Source organism: Gopherus flavomarginatus, chromosome 2, assembly GCF_025201925.1.
Source record: "Gopherus flavomarginatus isolate rGopFla2 chromosome 2, rGopFla2.mat.asm, whole genome shotgun sequence".
Lineage (NCBI taxonomy): Eukaryota > Metazoa > Chordata > Testudines > Testudinidae > Gopherus > Gopherus flavomarginatus.
Genome location: NC_066618.1, coordinates 73,806,725 through 73,827,225, shown reverse-complemented (window position 1 = coordinate 73,827,225; position 20,501 = coordinate 73,806,725). Strand labels below are relative to the sequence as shown.

Below are 20,501 nucleotides of genomic sequence, written 5' to 3'. Positions count from 1 at the left end.
ATCAGAAAGGAAAAGGGACGAAGAGTTCTGTTTTCAAGAAATTGAGTCTGAGCTGGCAGTTAGACAAGTAAGAGGACATGTAAGAGGCATTTAAACAAGGACAGAAGGGGAAGAAGGGTACATTTGGGATTCACTCTTGGGAAGGCAGTAATTGACCATGGGAGGAGATAAGATTATCTAGAGATAAGGGAAGAGGAGAGCACCAGGACTGGAACTTTGGGTGATAAAGGTTGGGAGAGGTAGAGACAGGAGCAGCTATTTACGTAGACACTGAACAAGCCATCAGCAAGATAGGAGGATATAAACATGGAAGTCAAGACAGAGAAAATGGCAAAGGAACATAAGAACGCCCATACTGGGTCAGACCAAAGGTCCATTTAATCCAGTATCCTGTCTTCCAACAGTGGCCAATGCCAGGTTCCCCAGAGGGAATGAACAGAACAGGAAATCATCACGTGATCCATCCCCTGTTGCCCATTCCCAGCTTCTGGCAAACAGAGGCTAGGGACACCATCCCTGCCCATCCTGATGAATAGCCATCAATGGACATATCCTCCATGAACTTATTTAGCTCTTTTTGAACCCTGTTATAGTCTTGGCCTTCATAGCATCCTCTCGCAAGGAGTTCCACAGGTTGTTCGTGTATTTTGTGAAAAAATACTTCCTTTTGTTTGTTTTAAAAGACAGTGATCAACAGTGTGAAAGGCAGTAAATAAACCAAGTTGTTAAGGACAAAAAATTACCTCGGGGTGGTAAGAAATCATAAATGACCTTTGTGATGGCAGTTACAGTGGAGTAGAGAGCAAGGAGCCAAATAAGAGGAGAGCAAGGGGAAAATGAGAAGAAAGGAAGTCAAGGGAGAGTAAGCAGCATGCTCTGTTATTTTGGAGACAAAAAACAAAGACGAAAGGGGACAGAACCGTAGTTAGACATGATGGATCCTGGGGAATGTTTTTTTACGAGATGAGGAGACAAGAGTATCTTGTACTTGAAGGAAGAGAGAAATGAGCCAGAGGAGAAAGAAAGGATGAAAATAAGAGAAAGGAAGGCATAGATGGCAGGAGGTGAGAAGGCATGAGATTAAGGGAACAAGCTGAAGGCTTAGCAGCAAAGAGAAGAAATGAGACTCAGTCAGAAACAGAAGTGAAGGAGGAGAAACTGGAAACAGGGGTGAATGAGGACAAGGAAGGAAAGGGAGAAGTCATGCTGGATTAGGATGCTTTTTTATTTTGCAAAGAAGCTGGCTATATTCTGAGGGAAGGGGGATGCAGAAGACCATAAGGTTAGGGAAAGGGTTTATGGAGGGAACTGAAGGTGGAGAAGAACTGACTGTAACTGGTGGCCTAAAACTGATTAGAGTGAGAAAGTAAAGCTGATGAGGCAGAAAGGAGGGATTAGGCAGACTTTCTCTGGACATGCTCAGTGGTCCAAGAGCAGGAATGGGACAAGTGAGTGCAAGGGGAGAGCAAAGGTTGAGGAACGGAAGAATGAACAGAATGGTACAAAAGGGGAGTGAAGAGGAGAAGATAACATTTTTGGAAAGGAGGAAGGATTAGTGTTTTCAGTCTAGAAGTCTCATAGGTACTTTTGACTATATCAGTATTCTGTCTTTACAAAGTAACTGCCTGCTCTCAGTAAGGGTATAATTTTGTGTTGACCAGAAAGCTCAGCAGGCAATCTCTAATCATTGAACATTGCACACAAGTACTGACAGCTGCAAAGATTCAAACCACTACACTAGAATCTTGCGAATTCTCACTGACACACCCATTATCGTCTCTATATATTAATCTTAGATTTACTTCTAACAGCCTCTGTCAATATGGTATCTAAGTGCAGAATTACCAATTTTTCAAACCAGCAAGTAAAAAAAATGTATTATAAAACAGACTTTTTCATATATTTTGACAAGTGTGGTTTTGTTTGAATTATGTATGATAATTCTTTGGAATGTTCCAATAAAAGTTACACAGTATTGTGACAGAATATACCCATATTCACACCCTACACACTATTGTAATAATTTTTCTACAAGGCCTGTCTTGTGAGGTATCATTTAAAAACTAATTATTTGCTGATCAATTCATCATGGCAAAATGTACGTAGCAGCGTTAAGGAGGGACATGACTATAAAAAGAAGGGGCAGACCCCAAGGCACACCCCTCCTCTCTCTTCCTACCCATTACATTCACTGTACCAGAAGAGACAAAGAAAGCAGCCATTGGACTCTGGAAGAGGATTCCTGACCTAAAGAGTTTGGTCAGTCAGACTGCTGAAAATATGAGGTGAGAAAACTTTGCCTTGAATCTAATGTAGTTTGTTACGTGAGGCACCAATTGCATTTTATCTTTATTTCTCTTGTAACCAGTCAGGACTTTTATGCCTCATTACTTGTACTCACTTAAAATCTCTCTCTTTGCAATTAATAAACTTGCTTTACCTTTTTATCTAATCCAGTGTGTTTAAATTGAGGTGTCTGGGTAACTCCATTTGGGGCAGCAAGTTGTGTGCCTATTATTCCCTTAAAGGAATAACCGATTCGATACATGTGTACTGTCCAGCAGAGGGCTGGGCAATACAGGACACGTTTTGGTGGGGAGGGAATCTGGGGACTAGGAGTGTCTTGTGGACACTCTGTGGTAATCTTTAAGGTTGGTAAGAGCCAAGGTGTGACTAACAGACATAGCTGGGAGTGACTAACATGTTGGAGTCCATTTGTGAGCAGTTCAGGTTGGAGGCTAAAGCCGCAAAACCTTGTAAAGGAAAACAAAGGGAGATAGCGCAGGTTACAGGGCAGAAGTCACACAGCCACTCACTGGTCTGGATTGTACCCTGGTAGGTCAGCAGTACACTTGATGGTATTTTTCAAAAATAATGAAGTCTTTGAAACATGCGACCTCTCTCTTGCATTCTGCAATTACATTCTTGCTGAAGAAGGGGAGGGATACAACCATTTTTGTGTGAGCATCTCAGGAAGAGCAGATGTGCAATTAAGTGAAGAGAGATTTACAAGTTTCTATTGTACTTTTTCAAACAGAAAGGAAAATTTCAGCAGCATGGCAGCAATCACAGCATGACAGTACTTGAGAACATGGCTAGATAATACAAGCAAAAATTCAACACTGAAAGGAGAATTTAAAACACAGATGATCTTATATGCTAACTTCCAAATACCTATCAGGATATCAGGCTGAGATCCTGTAACTTCTTTCCTGAAGAAGTCAGCACACCACTGAAATCAAAATCACAATAGTGCAAACCAACTGGAGCAGGGAGGGAGGGTCCATATTGGTGCAGCAGACCCCCTGCACGCAAGAAGCTGCAGAACTGGGGCCTAAATCTGTGGCTGACTAATAACAAAATCAGACCAAATTCCAATATTTCATAAGAATATACCAAAATATAGATTTTATTCATTTCTTTTAATAAATGCAGATTTTTTAATGGAAGGTTAAAATATTTTACCATTTTTATAGTGTGTTACCTCCAGATACCATAATTAGTGTGTGTTAATATAGAAGAGAATGATCTCAAGGTGTATTATCCCATACTAATATCATTCCTTGCCCTACATTCAGGTCTTCCCACTGAATTTGTGGGACGCTATAATCATGCTGCAAGACTGAGACTGTTCTGTGCAACAAACATCAACCCTAAACTCAAACCTTTTGTACAGTAGCACTCACCACTGTCCGTGCCTACACGCTGTTGCTCTTTCCACACTGGCTATTAATATCTGGCAGGACTTGACTAGAATATTTGCCTAAAAAACATCACTAAACTTAGCTTTGTGTGTGTACAAGCATATATACGTGCACTTGTGTAGGGGGTAGAAGCATATCCATGTGGACTACAGAACCAGATTTCAAAATACAATAATGTTGATAGTACTTCTGCTCTATAACCATTCTCTCATACCAAAACAGGTATTGCACAGTAGATACTAATCACTAATAAAACCAAAAACTATATAACTCCTACTTAGGCACCTTTTTTCCATAATTTCCCCCAAAATATTTTGATATGTCCCTCTAACATTGCTAGAAAAAAATGTGGCTATCACGATCATATTGCACAATTCCCTTATCTAACTGTTTTACGTATTCTCTCTCAAACACACACACGGCTCAGCTCACGTAACCTCTCTGATGCATGTTCAGTCTCTGAAAGTATATACTCTAGTACTCCAATTCCCAGATGCCATGGATTCCTCACAAACTGTCTATGTAAAAATATGTATGGATATTCAACTAAAATACTAACAATCACAATGTTAAAAGTAGCTGGCAACCATATCCTTATTTCTACTTTGTAGTCTGTCAAAGATCGTTTTACAGCTGCCATTTTGCTTTGTCTGTGGTCCATAACGAAACCCCAGATCTGACCACTGATACATTTCTGGAAAGTTTGGAACCATGCTCACATTTTAACTTCATGCTGGCCCTTAACTGTGTAAGGGTTCAGCCAACACCAAAGATCTCAATTCTGCTGAACTTTGGGAAGGCTTAGATCCATATTTGACCTTTACATCTCTAAATAGGCAGTACTATAGGCAGTATACTACATAAAAGTATAACAGAGAGGATGAACTAAGGACAGCAAATAGTCATGTGAACCTCACCTCTCTGCAATACTTAATTTAATCGGTGGACACAATGAATTAAGAGAAGGAGCCATCATGTGTTTTTACATCATTCTGCAAAGTACCACATCTAAAAAGATGTAATTCCAATTCAGGGCCGGTGCTACCATTAAGGCGAACGAGGTGGTTGCCTAGGGCGCCAAGATTTGGGGGCGCCGAAAAGCAGTGCCCTCAATTTTTTTTTTTTTTTTTACAGTGGTTCCTCCCCAAGCGTGGTCGCTGCTCCATTTCTCCCACCTCCTAGGCTTGCAGTGCCAATCAGCTTTGGCATCATAAGCCTGGGAGGAGAATTAGAGCGGGGGCGGTGTGCTCCAGGAGGATGTGGAGCAGAGGTAAGCTGGGGCGAGGAGGTGCCGCACGGCTCCCCGGCTGGGGGGAGCTGCCGCGGAGGGGCGGGGGGGCTCAGGGCGGGAGGGGAGCTGCCATGGGGGGAGTCACCTCAGGGCGCAGGGGGTGCACCAGTCCTGCTCCAATTCCATTCTTATGTCAGCCAATCATATACTGCTGTAAGGATGGAGAGGACAGGTTACTCCAGGAATGACAACCACTTGTCTGCCTGCTTGAATTAACTCTGACTTAGTGAGTAAGGCCAAACTATCCTGCCTTTGGAGGCATTCAATCCAGCCTGAAACTAATCTGCTTATCCCATTTCTGAAAGAAATGCAGGGCTTTCTAACAAAATACCAGTGGGGTTTTGGTACTCACCTTACATCCCTCACAGGCACTGACGCCATAATGATATCCAGATGACTTGTCCTGACAGACAAAACAGGGCTTGTAAACACGAGGGGGAGGAAGCGGAGAAGGTGGGCTTGGGACAAGTTCTTCAGAACTGGTGCTCTGAGTTTCGATGGCTACAAAAGAAAAAAAGAAAAAAAAACCCACCATTTTAGTGCATTACCTTTGACTTTTATTCCTTTACAGCTACTAAAAAAAATGTGTTTCACAAGCATATGTTTGGCGTTCTTCGCAACATTTAAGAGGAGATGCCATCAGATTCACACTCTGTCTCCCTAAACACAGATGTATTTTTTTAAATAAGTAGGATGCATAAATTTAGCGCCTTCCATAATCTTGCAATCCCATACTCTAAAAGGAACATGGCGTCAGATCCACACACTGGGCCAAATTCCACACTAAGATACGCCCAATACAAATCCTTTAGACTAGAAAATGAATTTGGGCATCAGTGGACAGAATTTAGATCATATTCCAGATTCTGCCTTTGGAATTAAACATGAGCTATTGGTGAGCACATCTGAGCAGAGAATGTAGTCTTTGATGGGGAATGACGTGAAATATCTATCCATTCAACATCTATCTTTTAGCTAAACATGCTATGAAGTCTCTCACCTACTTCCACAACAGAGGGAACATTTTCAGGATGCAAGTTTGTCATGGAAGGATATGGAAAATCATCAATGTGCATTAAGAGACTGATGATTTAAGCATAGGACAGCAAGTTCTAATCCTACAGTTTCTCTATCTGTACATTGACATCATGCAGTAACACTTATCTGCCTTATGGGATATTAATGTTTCTAAACCACTCTGAAAAGGGGCCACGTAAGAATTATGACATCTTGTCACTTTACTGCCTTAATATTTCTGTATGGACATTTATTTTGAATCTGTTGAGGCATTAGTTGCTCCTTTCTGGGAAACAACATGAAAGCTCTGTGAAGCAGGATAAAAGATGTGAACTTGATCTTTTCAAAGCACCTGTATTAGTTTTCTCTGATACACCATCATCATCATTCATATTTATTGTAGATGTGCAATACATTTCCTTGTTTCAGTAAGTTGTTCTGCTGCTTCTCGGACAAATATCTCTACTTTTTCAACAGATACATAGAAATGATGTAAAGTATGAACTTGTATCCGTCCAGAAATATTAGACATTATTCACAGAGCTAACTCTCAAGAGTCTTAAAAGTGAATGCTAAGAATATTAGTCAACAGAACATTTTGGACAAGATTTACTGTCCAAGATGGTTTTCACATTTTTAAAATGTTGCATTTGTAATACATCCGAGATTCATTCCCAACCCGCATTTTTCAGAATTCACTGACACCTTAGCAAAACCATGTTACAAGTAACATGCTACAGGTTCCAACTCTACAGAGCAAAGTTTAAGTTTTTTCTTTAAAAAAAAGGAGACAAAATCCATTATATTCTTTCTTTTAATAGTCATTTTTAGCATTTAAGATAGGCACAGAGCACTCTGTTATTGATTTGTGCACAGTCACCCTGCTTAAATCAATAATCTATTAGTCCTTTTAAATTAAAGTTAGATTCATCAAATGCCCTTGAGAGGTCTCAAACGTTCTGTTCCTTATTTCATGCTAGTACATGCATCTTAGTGGCTCCCAATCAGTATCTGGAATGATAAAAATTTAGCTCTAAAACTCTGCAGTCTCAGCAATGTGTTCTATATTAGCTCATTGAGCTATCTCACTCAGTGTAAAAACCAGTTTTTAGACATCCCATGGGGAATGACGGTTGTGTTATTTGGTAAAACAACTGCACTCTTGCCATCCTTATATGATTTTAATTTGGAGAAAGCAGCCTTTTAGGAATAATTCTGATCTGCTTCTACTTTTTTGATTGTTTATTCCAAATAAGAAGCAGCATCCAATGATGGTGTTCAAATTGCTAACCATATGCTCAACAAAGCTCTGTCAGACTCTGGCCAAGCCACAGGAACGTGTGTTACTTAGATGAGAGGAAACACCCGGCTCTGTTCATAAATGCACAAAGCAGAGTCAGCAACTGAAGATGCTGAGGAGGCTACTATAGAACTGCCAAGGTAGAGAATTTGAAAATGGATATGACAATCAAAAAACAACAAGAACAAGAAATAAACCTCCCAAACCAGCTCAGCTATATCTGCTATTAAATTGGCTTAGCCCATACACTGGAAACACATGTCACAAGAACAAACACCTAGTGAGTTTTATTTGTCAGAAGAAAACGATTACAGGGCTTGTTTATTTTTGGTTATAGACAAGAACCGTAGCTGTGCAGAGGGCCTGGATTCAGATCACACGGGCTCTATTTCTATCTGTCAGTAACTTACTGTGGATCCTTGGACTTAGGTAAACTGAGGCAAGGAGACTATCAGTAAAATGGTATGCTGGCAACTCCCTGGAATGGTGCCAGAAGCTTAATTGATTCATGTTTGTAAACCACTTTGCAGTCACTGGATGAAATATGTTATTTATAGGAACAAAGTACTATTATTATTACTTCACATAGGTTGTTTGGGCAAGAGGAGCAGGAAAAAAAGGCATTCTGTATACCGGTGTATGTGTTACAAACAGGAAGGTGGAGTCCCATCTAATGCAATTTTAAAGTAATCCTACAATTTTCCCAAAGTGGGGAAAAACAAAACACAACTTGATTTTTAATGTTTTGCTGTTAGCAGAGGATGTGACACTTGGGAATCTCAATTCACCTGAGAAAATACAGCATAAAAGAAATTACAAAACACAAGTTCCACTTAAGCATTCAGGGATTCTCAAACAAAAAGGTAACTTCATGATTCCTAACATGTTTGAAATTTTTCTAAAGGTTAGATAAAGTAGCAGATAAGATCCTTAAAGAGAGTGTATAAGAGCTAATTTACTGCTAGCTAAACCATGTTGACAGATAGAAGTATTTTATTTTGTGGCTGATTAAAAGCAGACAAGCATTATGAAGCCCCTTTCATTTTACTAGAAACTTAGATTATTAAGACTGTATTTTAATGCACACTTTGGACAGCTGAGTCTTAAAAGAATAAAAAGTTGTAAAGCAAATGGCATTTCCTGGATAGCCTCGAGGGAACTCTGAACACTGGGCTCTGAGTCCCTGGTGGGAAGGAGCAATTTCAGCTAATTAGGGTGAATAGAAAAGTGTTGCATTTGGTCAAAACATTCTGTTAACCCTCATTTTTGTTGGCACCAAGAAGAGTCAGTCAGTCTATTTTTTTTTTTTTTTTTTTTTTTTGTGAATTCACTGCTGGAGTGCAAGGCACACAGCTCATATACATTAGGCAGAAAGTCAAAGGAAACGCCAAAGTTCAGCTAAAGTACAAGTAATTAGAAACAGATTCTCTGCCGCTTGTATGTGTGCATTTCATTGTAGACATTATTTATAAGCCTCTAAACATTTGGAAAAATAACTATATACCGTAGATCATTTAATTTTTATGTCTAGTCTAGAAAAAGAGTCTGCCTTTAATCATCTTCCAGTAAAAATTTAGGCCGTGGAAAAGTGAGTTTAATTTGTTTCCATACAAATTTATTTCTTTCATATGCCATTCAAAACTATATCATCAAATTAAATCCAAAATATCACTGACTCCTGCCCCCTCAAAAAAATTTTAATAATAAAGTGCTCTAAATCTGTCATACTTAAACAAATAGTTTGCATTTTTATGAGGTTGTTGTTTTGTTGGTTTTTTAAAAAAAAATCTGGCTTGAAAGACAAAAAAAAGAGTGAGAGAAAAAGAAAACATTATCATGGAGGCTTGCCAGCCTTGACTTAGTAACCTGGCCATGACCCTAGAGTGAGTATGCATTTGACCCGGTCACACGGGATTCTGGCTGAGTACTGTTGCTGGGCTATGAATCCCTGCTATTCTTACCATATATACAACAGGTGCAGTTCATAGACAATGGGATGAAAACAAAGGGAGATACCATAGGTAAAGACTTTGATTTTCTTTTCTTTTTTAAACAAAGATGTTTTGTTAGGCAAAAAAACTTCTTGCAAATCTGTTCCCTCTCAGTCACTGAAGCTGTCTGCTTGACCATTACAGTGAATGAGGACTTTAAATACACAGCAAATCATGCATATTCCATTTACACAGCACCGTAATTAACTCAAACCATGAAAAAAAACATGCTCAGTTTAAAAAGAAAAAAAAAACATTTCCAGGTTGTGATCCATCAGCTTAAATTTTTGTTAGTAAACTGGGATACTAGTACTATCACCATCATTATTTCTTTTGAATATTTTATGCGTGAATACAGTGCACTGGGATTGAAATAAAAGCTACCATGAGTGGCCCATATGGAGACAATACATCACATTTTTAGATGTCCATAAGTACATTTATTTATTTTTACTTTCCGTATCCTCTTTTTTCCCTCCCCCTTCTAGTGAGCTCATGTCTTGTCAGCTGCACACATCTGTCTTTAATCTATAATGTTACATTACTTATTTCATTTTAACTCATGGTCATAATTTTTCAAGCATTGATTTTATTCATGATATAGTACAGCTCTACAAGACAGCTTAGGTCTTAAAAAAGGGGAGGGGAAATTCAGAATCAGCTAATCACCGTATACTGTAACTACATGACCTGGGCTGAAGGCCAAAAAGCAAAAAAAAATTAGTCCTCAGGCTGACTTTTATTATGGGAAGTGGCCTTGCATTTTCATAAGGGACACCAGAAGATTAAATATCGACATTAAATTTTTATAATGTGGTTTTCTACCTCAGAGAGCCAAAGCTATCCTTGTCTGTTTGTTGAAAAGCTAAACATGATTCTTTAGATCAGTGGTTCTCATCCAGGGCCCTCTGAGCAGGTTTCAGGGGGGTCCACCAAAATAAACTAGAGAGCAGGGCTGGCATTAGATTCGCTGGGGCCCAGGACAGAAAGCTGAAGCCCATGCCCAAACCCCGCCATCCCAGGTTAAAGCCGAAGCCTGAGCAACTTAGCTTCATGGGGCCACCTGTGGTGTCGTGGCCCAGGCCATTCCCCTGCTTCCTACCCTCTAATGCTGGCCCTGGCTTTTAATCTACTGCAGAAAAACAGCTGTTGTGACAAAGGTGGGCCCTGGAGTTTTTATAAAGCATGTTGGGGGGGGGGCCTCAGAAAGAAAAAGGTTGAGAACTCCTGCTTTAGATCATTGTTCTATACCATGCAGAATTCCTACAGTATGCTTCAAATAATATATCTGTCAAAATCACTTAACAACATAACTAAATACTTAATAATGAGCCCAATTCACAGCCATCAAATTGAAAATACGGAACCAGGTCTAGCAATTCTTATTTGTGTAAGGGGGACAAGATAAGACCCCAAAAGCAGCACACTTGGAGGAGAAAAATGCTACTGTGAATGAGGAACAAAATTGCAACTCTGAAGATCCGTGTTCAATTCCCAGCCCTTACACTGATTTCCTTGGCAAGTCACTTAATTTGTCTGAACCTCAATTAGCCGTATGTACAATGGAGATAATATTTCCTTTCTCCAACCCTTTGTGTTTCTAGTATATTTAAATACTAGACAGACAAGATAGGTGAGGTGTATCTCTTTTACTGGGACAACTTCTCTTGGTGAGAGAGACAAGCTTTCGAGAGTACATGGAACTTTTCTTCAGATCTGGGAAACTGAGGGTGTGTCTACACTGGCAAGTTTCTGCGCCACAAGTTATACTACTTTTATTAAAATGCTGGAATTAAACTGCTATTGCGTGTCCACACTGTGCTCCTCATGACACTGGAGCGCATCTACATTAGCAGCTCTTTCACCGCAAAGACAGCAGTGCATTGTGGTAGCTATCCCACTGTGCAACTGGCTGCAGGGTGCTTTGGGAAGGGTTTGCAATGCCTCATGGGGCAGTCACAGAGTCACGTGATGCAGGTTTCCCAATCCCATTGTTCTATGGGCATCCTACTACATTGCCAGCTGCTTTTCAACTGAAGTGTGGGTGGGCGGAGGGGGAGTGTCTGACAGGGAGTGTGTATGGAGAGGGGGAGAGAGACACTGTTTTGGGGGACAGACAGTATGTCAGCATGCTGTCTTATAAGTTCAGACAGCAGCAGGAAGCAACGCGGGGGAGGGGGAAACCCGACATCAGCCCCTGCCTCCATCCCTGGGCTCTCTGCACAGGAACCTCTCTCTGTCTCTCCCCCCTCAACCCACACATACATGCCTTTGTGTTCAACAGCTTGAACATTCCACATTAATGGTTTGCTTTGTGTCCCGGAGCAGATCAGCACATCACAGCAAGGGCTGCCAGAAAGGGTGCTCTGAAAGGGGGAAGGGGCTTATGTCTCCAGGGCAGCTTTAGGCATTATGGGACAGCTCCGGCGGCCACTTACAGCACAGAAAGTAATCAAGTGTCTACACTGGCCATACAGCACCAGAGCCTCTGTGCAAATAGCCTTATGTCTCTCGGAGTGTTTTTTTTCCAGTGTTGCAACTGAGGAGTTTCTGCTCAGAAAGTGGCTTGGCAGTGTGTACACATCTGCAGTCTGAGCGCAAAAAGCTGCTTTACTGCACAGAAACTTGCCAGTGTAGACAAACCCTCGGCTTAACAGCTAAATACAAGGCAAAACAGATTGTTTCGCATAAGTAGTCAACACATACAGGTCTGTCGCATCTTAGGTGCATTTAACATGCGCAATTTCAGCTTTACGCGGTCGGCAAAAACAAAAAAAAGAAGAGAAAAATAACAATTTTAATACTGGCAAAGAATCCTGTGGCATCTTATAGACTAACAGACGTTTTGGAGCATGAGCTTTCGTGGGTGAATACCCACTTCTTCAGATGCATGTGGTGGAAATTTCCAGGGGCAGTATATATATGCTAGCAAGCTCATGCTCCAAAACGTCTGTTAGTCTATAAGGTGCCACAGGATTCTTTGCTGCTTTTACAGATCCAGACTAACACGGCTACCCTTCTGATACTTGAATTTTAATACTGTACCTGTAGTGCAGGCAATTCCGCTCACCATTCAACTCAATGTAATTTTGACTATACGCGGTTTTCGTTTTACATGCTAACCGTGGAACGGAACCCCCGCGTAAGATGAGACTCGCCTGTATTTAAAGGGAACCTGCAAGGTAAAGTGGCTTGTTACGGCTGTTTTGGGCAGGGACTTTATCTTTCTAGATACTTGTACAATCAATAGCAGAGCCGGGCCCTGATCTTGGATGGGGCATCTAGGCGTTACTGTTATACAAATAATAATAATCTTGCTCAGTCAATAGAAGTTTTGAGGAATAAATCTTGAAAAGCCTCAGTAATCATCAGTAAATCAAGCTAAATGCACAATAATATCAACAACTCAAAAAAAAAGTTGTTCAATGCAAAGGGCTTGATCTTTCATCACTTACACATGATTTAGATGGGAATTTTGGGTGCAAGAGGGAATATAAACTCAAAAGAGATTAGCAACACATTTCAAATTGTTAGCTTCACAACTTTTTTTAAAACTATTAGGCTCTATTATGAGGAATCAATGGGTGGAACTTAGCGCACAATATGAACCAAAGTCTTGTATTACAAAAGCAACTCTGAGCAAAGGTACAGTTTTGCTCTAACTGAAGTTGATGAAGCTTTTGGCTGCAACAGGAGTAGGCTAAGGCTCCCAGGATGTCAAAATTCTGCTCAAAGCTGTTTAAAGAAATTCCCGAAGGACTTATTTCCTGTAATATTTTGTAAACTTTACATTTTTCTCTCAATTTTCTACTAACCAGGATTATACCATTGTTTTATGTGTTTTTAAATTAAAATTCAAAAGTGAACATTGTAAAGCTCAATTTTCCATCCAATATGTAAATAAATTAAAACAAATTTGTTAGTATAATGGCCACCAAAAAGAAACTGTGAAGCTTAACAACTGATAACTGGGTACTATGGCGATGGGTCACATAAATGATTTATTGCTCTGTGATTAAACATCTCAGCTCATCCAAGATATTGCAATACAACTAGCTTGATATAACAATGAACAGTGAAGATGTTCAAGTGTTATGTTTCTACTACTGTCTCTTTTAAATTAGCATATGCAGGTACACTCAGGCAACAATTACCTCAGCAAAGCAGCAATTAAGAGTGCAGATGATTTCTGTATCATTACATCTGGCAGAAAAGTGGGAACCTCATGGTAAACTCTGACCTCAATCTTAGGCCTGGTCCACACTACAGGGTTAGGTTGTCATAAGCTGCCTTACATCAACCTATCTGTGGAAGTGTCTTCAGTTAAATTTGGTTCCTACCGACATAAGTGACTCTCTATGCCAATTTAGTAACACCACCTCCCTGATTGGCACAGAGTCATGGTCAATGTAATTAGGCAGACGTGTTGCTTATGTCCACTGTTACTGGCTTTCAGAAACCATTCCACAATGCCCCTCACTGACAATACAAACACTCCTGGTGAGGATGTGCACCGCTGACACAAGGAGCCAAGTGTGTGCACACACAAGCAATTTAATAACTGCAGTGGCTGAATGCCGATGTAAGTTAGGTCACTATAATTTTGTAGCATAGACACGGCCTTAGAGTATGAATACACTACAAGCACAGGAGCAACACAGCTGCAGCTATGCCGCTGGAATGTGCCCACCCCTTGAGAGGCAGTAGCTAGATGGACGAAAAAATTCTACAGATGGTTCTACAGTCTACACTGGAGCTTAGGTCGTCTTAACTATGTCTCTCAGGGACGTGAATTTTAGGTGTAGACCGGGCTTGATTAGGTGTAGACCAGGCCTGAAGGCTCATTACTCACAAGATAATTTTACAATCTTTTAAAGTGACAACATATGGGCTAAAGTAGTTAGTACAGAGGGGCCCGCATTACCGGTCTTACGCACTGTGTGATAACTGTCTTTGAATCTAGAGGGAGTGCGTAGATCTAGGGCACCATAGTACAGAAAAAAGATCAGTACAATAGCTTAATTTTAAAAGACTACAGTTCTACTCTGATAAGTGAGCCTGGAAAAACGGCTTCTTCTTACTCAACAAGTTTGCCATCTGCATTTAATCCAAGTCATATCTGCTGCCTTTAGTGGCAAAAATAAGTGTTCCTTTCTGTCCATCCTTTTTAACCCAGTAAAGCTAACAGATCTATGAGATAGTGATCTGGATCTCATTGCGTCACGCCTTTCATCAACCAAATTGCCAAGTTCCAATTACAAAGCTGTAACTTTAGCCAATGAACTCATATTACAGTAGCCACGAGAGTCAGTGGATACTCACTGTCCCCGACCACGTGACAGAAGGATAACACTGACCCATATCATACGAGCGGAGCCAGGAAATAAAGATCAGTGTCTTACCAGTACAGGAGTGTGTTAGAAACCCTTCCCATTGCACTCGGATTGCCTCCACATTTAGTGCACACAAATCTGGCCTCTCGTTTGTTTGCCCGTTCATCCTACTCTTTAATTTATTCATTTCAGTTCCCTCACTGCTTATTAACACATTAATTTGGGATGCAGTTTTCAGCAACCTTGAAAATATTCATTGTTCTTTGCCCAGTCAAGTCCATGTCTTGTATTATCTTTAACTGAACCTGATTCTGTGTTACACCACAAATAATACGGTCTCTAGTTAGTTGATCTGGTAAGTAGTCACATTCAATTACTTGGCTTTATGGTACAGCTTTAACATGGTCAGTGGTCTCACCTGGCGGCTGGTCTTCTCAAGGGACATTCTAGCATGATCACTGACTGTCTAGGATTCTGAAATCCCCTTAAGACTTTTATTGCAATGTACTGTAGATCTAAGATGTCTCTGGGCACACCATATGCAGGAATTGAGGAATTTCACATTTCACCCTCTTCTGTCTAACCCAGTACTTATGTGGCTCCCAGCACTGTACTATCTGAGGCCCAGATCCCCACAGGTATTTAGGTTCCTAATTTCCATTGATTTCAATGTGGATCTGGGCCTGAGGGCCTAATAATCTTGACTGTGTTCGTCTTCACATCCCCCTGGTGAAATAGGAAAGTTTGATCCCAATTTCATAGAGGAAGAACCGAGGCACAGAGAAAGTAAGGGACAGATTAATAAAAGTATTTAGGTGTCTAAAGATGCAAATAGGTGCCTAGTGGAATTTTCAAAAGCACTGTGGCACCCAACTACTTCATTAGGCTCTTAAATATCTTTCCATAATCCAGCTAAGTGACTTGCAAGATTTAGAGCAAGGGATACAACCCTGATTGCTCTTCATTACACATTTTCCTGGAAGCAAGTGGTAAACGCTACAGTCACCTTTCTCCAGTTCTCTGCCACTGTTGCTTCTAGTCAGGGATTCAGGAGGCTTAATTTGCTCCTTTTTTGCTAAACATTTAGTTTAATTCAGACATAAATAAAAGAAAAAGTGCTAGTAAGAGACTGAACTTTATTTCCTAGCCTCAGTAACCTGATATACGTCAGTTTATATAAGGTTACATCCCTGTCACATGGTAGAGGTCAATGTGCACTGATTTCTGTTACAAAGGCAAGGCTGTAAGACCTGTACAAACCCTATTAAGGTCAGTGGCATTGACATAGGTGTACAAGACAGCATGATTTGTACTGCAGAATGTTTAATTGTGATAGGGATGCACAAGCCACAAAAAGCCCAGCTTGCTTTTAATAGAGTCAAAGCTGAGGTTGCAGGGCTAGCTTAGCAAAGAAACCTTTTCCTTGTAAATTAAGCACATGTGATCCAGAAATCACAGAGACACCCTGAACAGGGAGGCCAAAATGCCATTTCCAGAGTTAATTTTGAGAACAGAAGTCAGCCATGCTTAAAACCATTGGCTTTTTGGGTTCAGTGTTGAAGCACTTCTGGGACTGTCCATTATTGCAACTGTATCTGTTGTGTCTCTAGCAGTAAATGAAGAGCTTCTCCTGACTGCACAACCAGTTGGTATGTATGTGAGCTTGCCACAGTAGTTTAAAAAGGACTCTTGTGACCAGCATCTATTGCTACTTCTACAGTAGTAAATAGGAAATTAAGCAGATTTAAATTTTCAGATACAGAGACCCCCCTACACACACACCTTCCAGCTGAAACAGTATGCCAACAAACACCTGCTCCTGAAACACAAGAACTTTTGATTCGAGCTGATTGAAAAGTGTTTTTTTTTCACCCAGGAAATTTTGGAAAAGCCAATGAATTCAGGTTTTTGAAAAATAAAGTTTCAGATGCGAGTTTCTTACAGAAAAATCAGAACATTTTAAAGGAAAAAAATTTCTGTGAAATTACAGCCATTTTTGTTGGGAAAAAACACTGTTTTTTTTAAAAACATCCTCTCTTCTTTTGATTGCATCTTGCTCCCTACACCTTTCGATCTTGCTTGTTGTCATAAGTGATGTGTTCTTTGGAGCACGGATGGTGCCTCCTTAAGGGTTTGCATAGCGCCTAGCATAACGGGGTCCTAACTGGTGCAAGGTGGTGAGGCAGGGAGACAGGGTGTGTAAGAGACTGCTTCCAGCCAGCCTTCAGGTGCACATTAATATTGTGCTAATAGAGTACCTCTAAACCTGGTTAGGGGGACATTTTTATCCAGAGGCAAAGTTTGGCAGTGGTGGTAAGAGACCAGACTGCTTCTTTCAGAGGGCTGGTCTACACAGAAACCTTACAATGGCATAGCTATGGCTCTCAGGGGCCTGAAAAATCCACCCCCCCCCCCAAGACATGTTAGTATGACAACCTAACCCCCGGTCTAGAAAGTGCTAGTCAATGGAAGATTTCTTCCGGCAGCCTACCTCCCCCCTCACAGGGAGGTGATTTACCCATGCCACCGGGAATACCCTTCCCATCGGTGTAGGTAGTGTCTACACTAAACGGGCACAGCTGCAGCACTGAAGCTACACCGCTGTTTAACATTTTAAGAGTAGATAAGCCCTCAGGCCTTGTCTACATTAGAGAAACATTTACAGTTGTGTAACTGAGGCCATGTCTACACTACAGATATTGGTTGACAAGTTACGTCAGCATAAAGCCGCCACAGTTACAATATCATTTGTGCGCATGCATACTGGGCTCCTTCCATCGCTGCCCTGTGTACTCACCAGAAGTGTGTGTGTCAATGCACAGTGCGGTGTACCATGGGTAGGTATCCCAGTGTGCAACCTGCCACCATCCAGGACACTGTCTTTTGGGAAGTTTTGGCAATGCATGGTGGGGGCACAAATGAGCCACACAGTGGTGACTGGGAGTAAGGGGTGAATTTCCCAGTGTGCAACCGCCTCCATCCCATAATGTTATCTATAGCCCATAATTTTCATATCTTTTCTAAAAATACCATAACCCACATAGCCCTCCTTGCTGTCCACCAACCCTGACAAAAGAAGGGACCCTGCACAGCTCTGCATTCTTGTCATAAGTGTTGCATGTATAGGATGCATGATCCTCTGGTATTTTCAGAGGTGTAAGAGGAACTGACCATGTCGATTTCCTTGAGGACAGACTGCTGTTGGACACAGCAAGAACCAATTCAAGGTTGTTGGTGGCATTCGCGGAGCAACTGCAGATGGCAGAGCGCCGATTCTGGGCCCAAGAATTGTAATGCAAGCTTGGGAAGGAAAGTTGTGGCTGCAGAACTTTCAGATGCAGAAGGCCACATTCCTGGATCTGTGTGCCATGCTCGTTCCAGCCCTGCAGCACAGGGACACCAGAATGAGAGCTGCACTGACAGTGGAGAAGAGAGTGGCGATTGCACTGTGGAAACTTGCAACGCTGGATTTCTATCCATCAGTGGGAAATCATTTTGGAATTGGAACATCCCACGGTGGCTGTTGTCATGCAAGTGTGCAGGGCCATTAATAGTCTCCTGTGAGCAGGACTGACTCTCAGCAATGTGCAGGATGTAGTGGATGGATTTGCTGCACAGCTGGGGAAGCCTGCTGGTGGAGCAATAGATGGCACACATTTCTCTGTTCTGACACCAGACCACCTTGCCACAGAGAAAACCAACAGAAAGCACTGCTTTTCCATGGTTATGCAAGCTTCGGTGGATCACCAGGGACACTTCATTCAATCAGCGTTTACTGGCTGGGGAAGGTTCATGACACTTGCATCTTTAAGAAAAGAGAACTCTTCAGACAGCTACAAGCAGGGACTCTCTTTCCCAACTGCTGGATGACCACTGTCAATGTTGAAATGCCAATAGTGATCCTGGGGGACCCAGCCTACCCCTGGCTCCCTTGGCCTTTGAAGCTGTACATCAGTCACCTTGACAGCACCACGGAAAAATTCAACTACCAGCTTGGCTGGTGCAGAATGAGAATTAAATGTGCCTTCCGTAAATTGAAGGGACATTGGTGGTGTTTACTCACAAGATTGGATTTCAGTGAAAGTAACTTCACAATGGTTATGGCTGCCTGCTGCATCCTGTATAATATCTGTGAAGCAAAAGAGGGGAAGTTGATGCTGGGGTGGATGGCCGAGGTGGAGCAGCTGTCTGCTGAGTTTGAACAGCCAGGCACAAGGGCTATTAGAAGAGCTCATCATGGAGCTATGTGTCTTAGGTAGGCTTTGAAAGAGCCTTTTACCAACGAGACACAGTAGTGCATTGCAGTGTACTGTGGTCTGCTTGGCCCTGCTGCTTTGGGCACTGTTGGGAATCGTGCACTGGTTGGTGTACATCTGTGAATGTAAATGCTGTCAATGCATCTATTAAATGTACAACAAGCACTGCATAATTATGATTCCCACACAGTGTGTATGTCACCGATCCTTTGAGTTGTGTCACATGGAACAGTAACAAATAGGTACTTTCTGAACTGCTAGGCATTTTGCAGCGTATGTTGTGAACTAATAAAGATGAATTATTTTCCAAATAAACAGAATTTTATTCAGTAACAAAACCAGTGCAAAAAAAATCTATGCAATTTAAAAGCAAATACTTTAAAACTTAATATATTAATGGAACAGAACTTGACAAGGGGGAAAACATCCATGTCTATTTTACCTGCACATACAGCAACCATGGCTTTCATAGGTCTGTGTATATGAAGCTGTGGTTGTCCTTAATGTCCCGCTGGGGGGTGGAGTGGTAGGGATGCCACCCTTGATGCCACATGGAATATTGAGAGGGGGGTGTAGGGAGGTATTGTAGTGGAGTTCTCCATGGATTGCAAATGGAGGCAAGCCTGTGATAGTTGAACCTATATGTCCACAAGAGTCCACAGCATGTGTTTGCTGCCAGAGAAACCCCATTATGTCCTGGTGCACTTTCCTCTCCTCTTCCTGCTGAGACTGATCTTTCTGTCTCCAGACTGTCTGTAATGTTCACCCTCCAGTCCCTTTGTTCACAGTGATGAAGCACTGGTTGCAGGATCTTACTGAGCATGTCATCCAGAGTCCTCCTCTTTCTCCTCCTTATCTAGCTCAGGCATTCTGTGGATGTGGTGGAGGAACCCCTGAAGGCGGCAACAGCAGTAGCTGCAGATAAAACACAGAGGTACCATTGTCAAGTTTCAACAGAAAGTGGAAGTTAAGGTTCAGGATTCCCTTCCCTACGGTTTTAAACAAGGCACGTGTATTGACACTTCTGCTTCGTCATGGTGAGCATGGCCCACCAGACGTGAGGGAAATGAGGAGGGAATTGCTTGGTGCACAAAGCTAGGAGTATACGGGCACCATTTTCCACAGGTGGTGGTGATTTTAGCTGATCTCTCATTCCTGAGGGTAACAAAGGCACAGAGAGCACATCCCCAAGCTGCCTAGGCCCATATACTACTAACCTGTATGATGCCTGCTGAAGTTATGGCTGACTGGCGTGGGAAAGAAATAAGGCTGGTATCCCTAGAAACCTTCAGCAGAGGATTCCCAGAACCTCCATGAAAGTATCATCAAGATCTCTCAGGAGGATTCAAGGGACATTTCCCCGCCTAGCAATAGAGTGTAACGAAAAGCAGGTAACGCTACCTCTCTTTGTTGTACCACTACCTCTTATAGCACAAGTAAATTAATAAGAAGTTGACAGCTGTTTTCTGTCAAGTTGGGGATGCCACCACAATAATGATAAATAAATTTACAGACTTACCAGAGGATCCTTCTACTGCACAGGGCTTGCCCATACTCGAATGCCGGGACTGACTGGACTGTGATCGAGTCTCAAACAGGTCCTGACTCG

General features: G+C 41.6%; 1 protein-coding gene across 3 annotated transcripts in view; it reads right to left on the bottom strand.

The window, feature by feature from the left end:
* The window catches only part of RARB (retinoic acid receptor beta), a 674,993-nt gene that overhangs the window by 101,126 nt on the left and 553,366 nt on the right, over positions 1–20,501 (bottom strand). For all 3 annotated transcript variants that reach the window (XM_050938490.1, XM_050938491.1, XM_050938492.1), the window contains one exon: positions 5,348–5,496. In XM_050938490.1, coding sequence (XP_050794447.1) covers positions 5,348–5,496 — 149 coding nt within the window. The remainder of the gene's footprint in view (positions 1–5,347; positions 5,497–20,501) is intronic.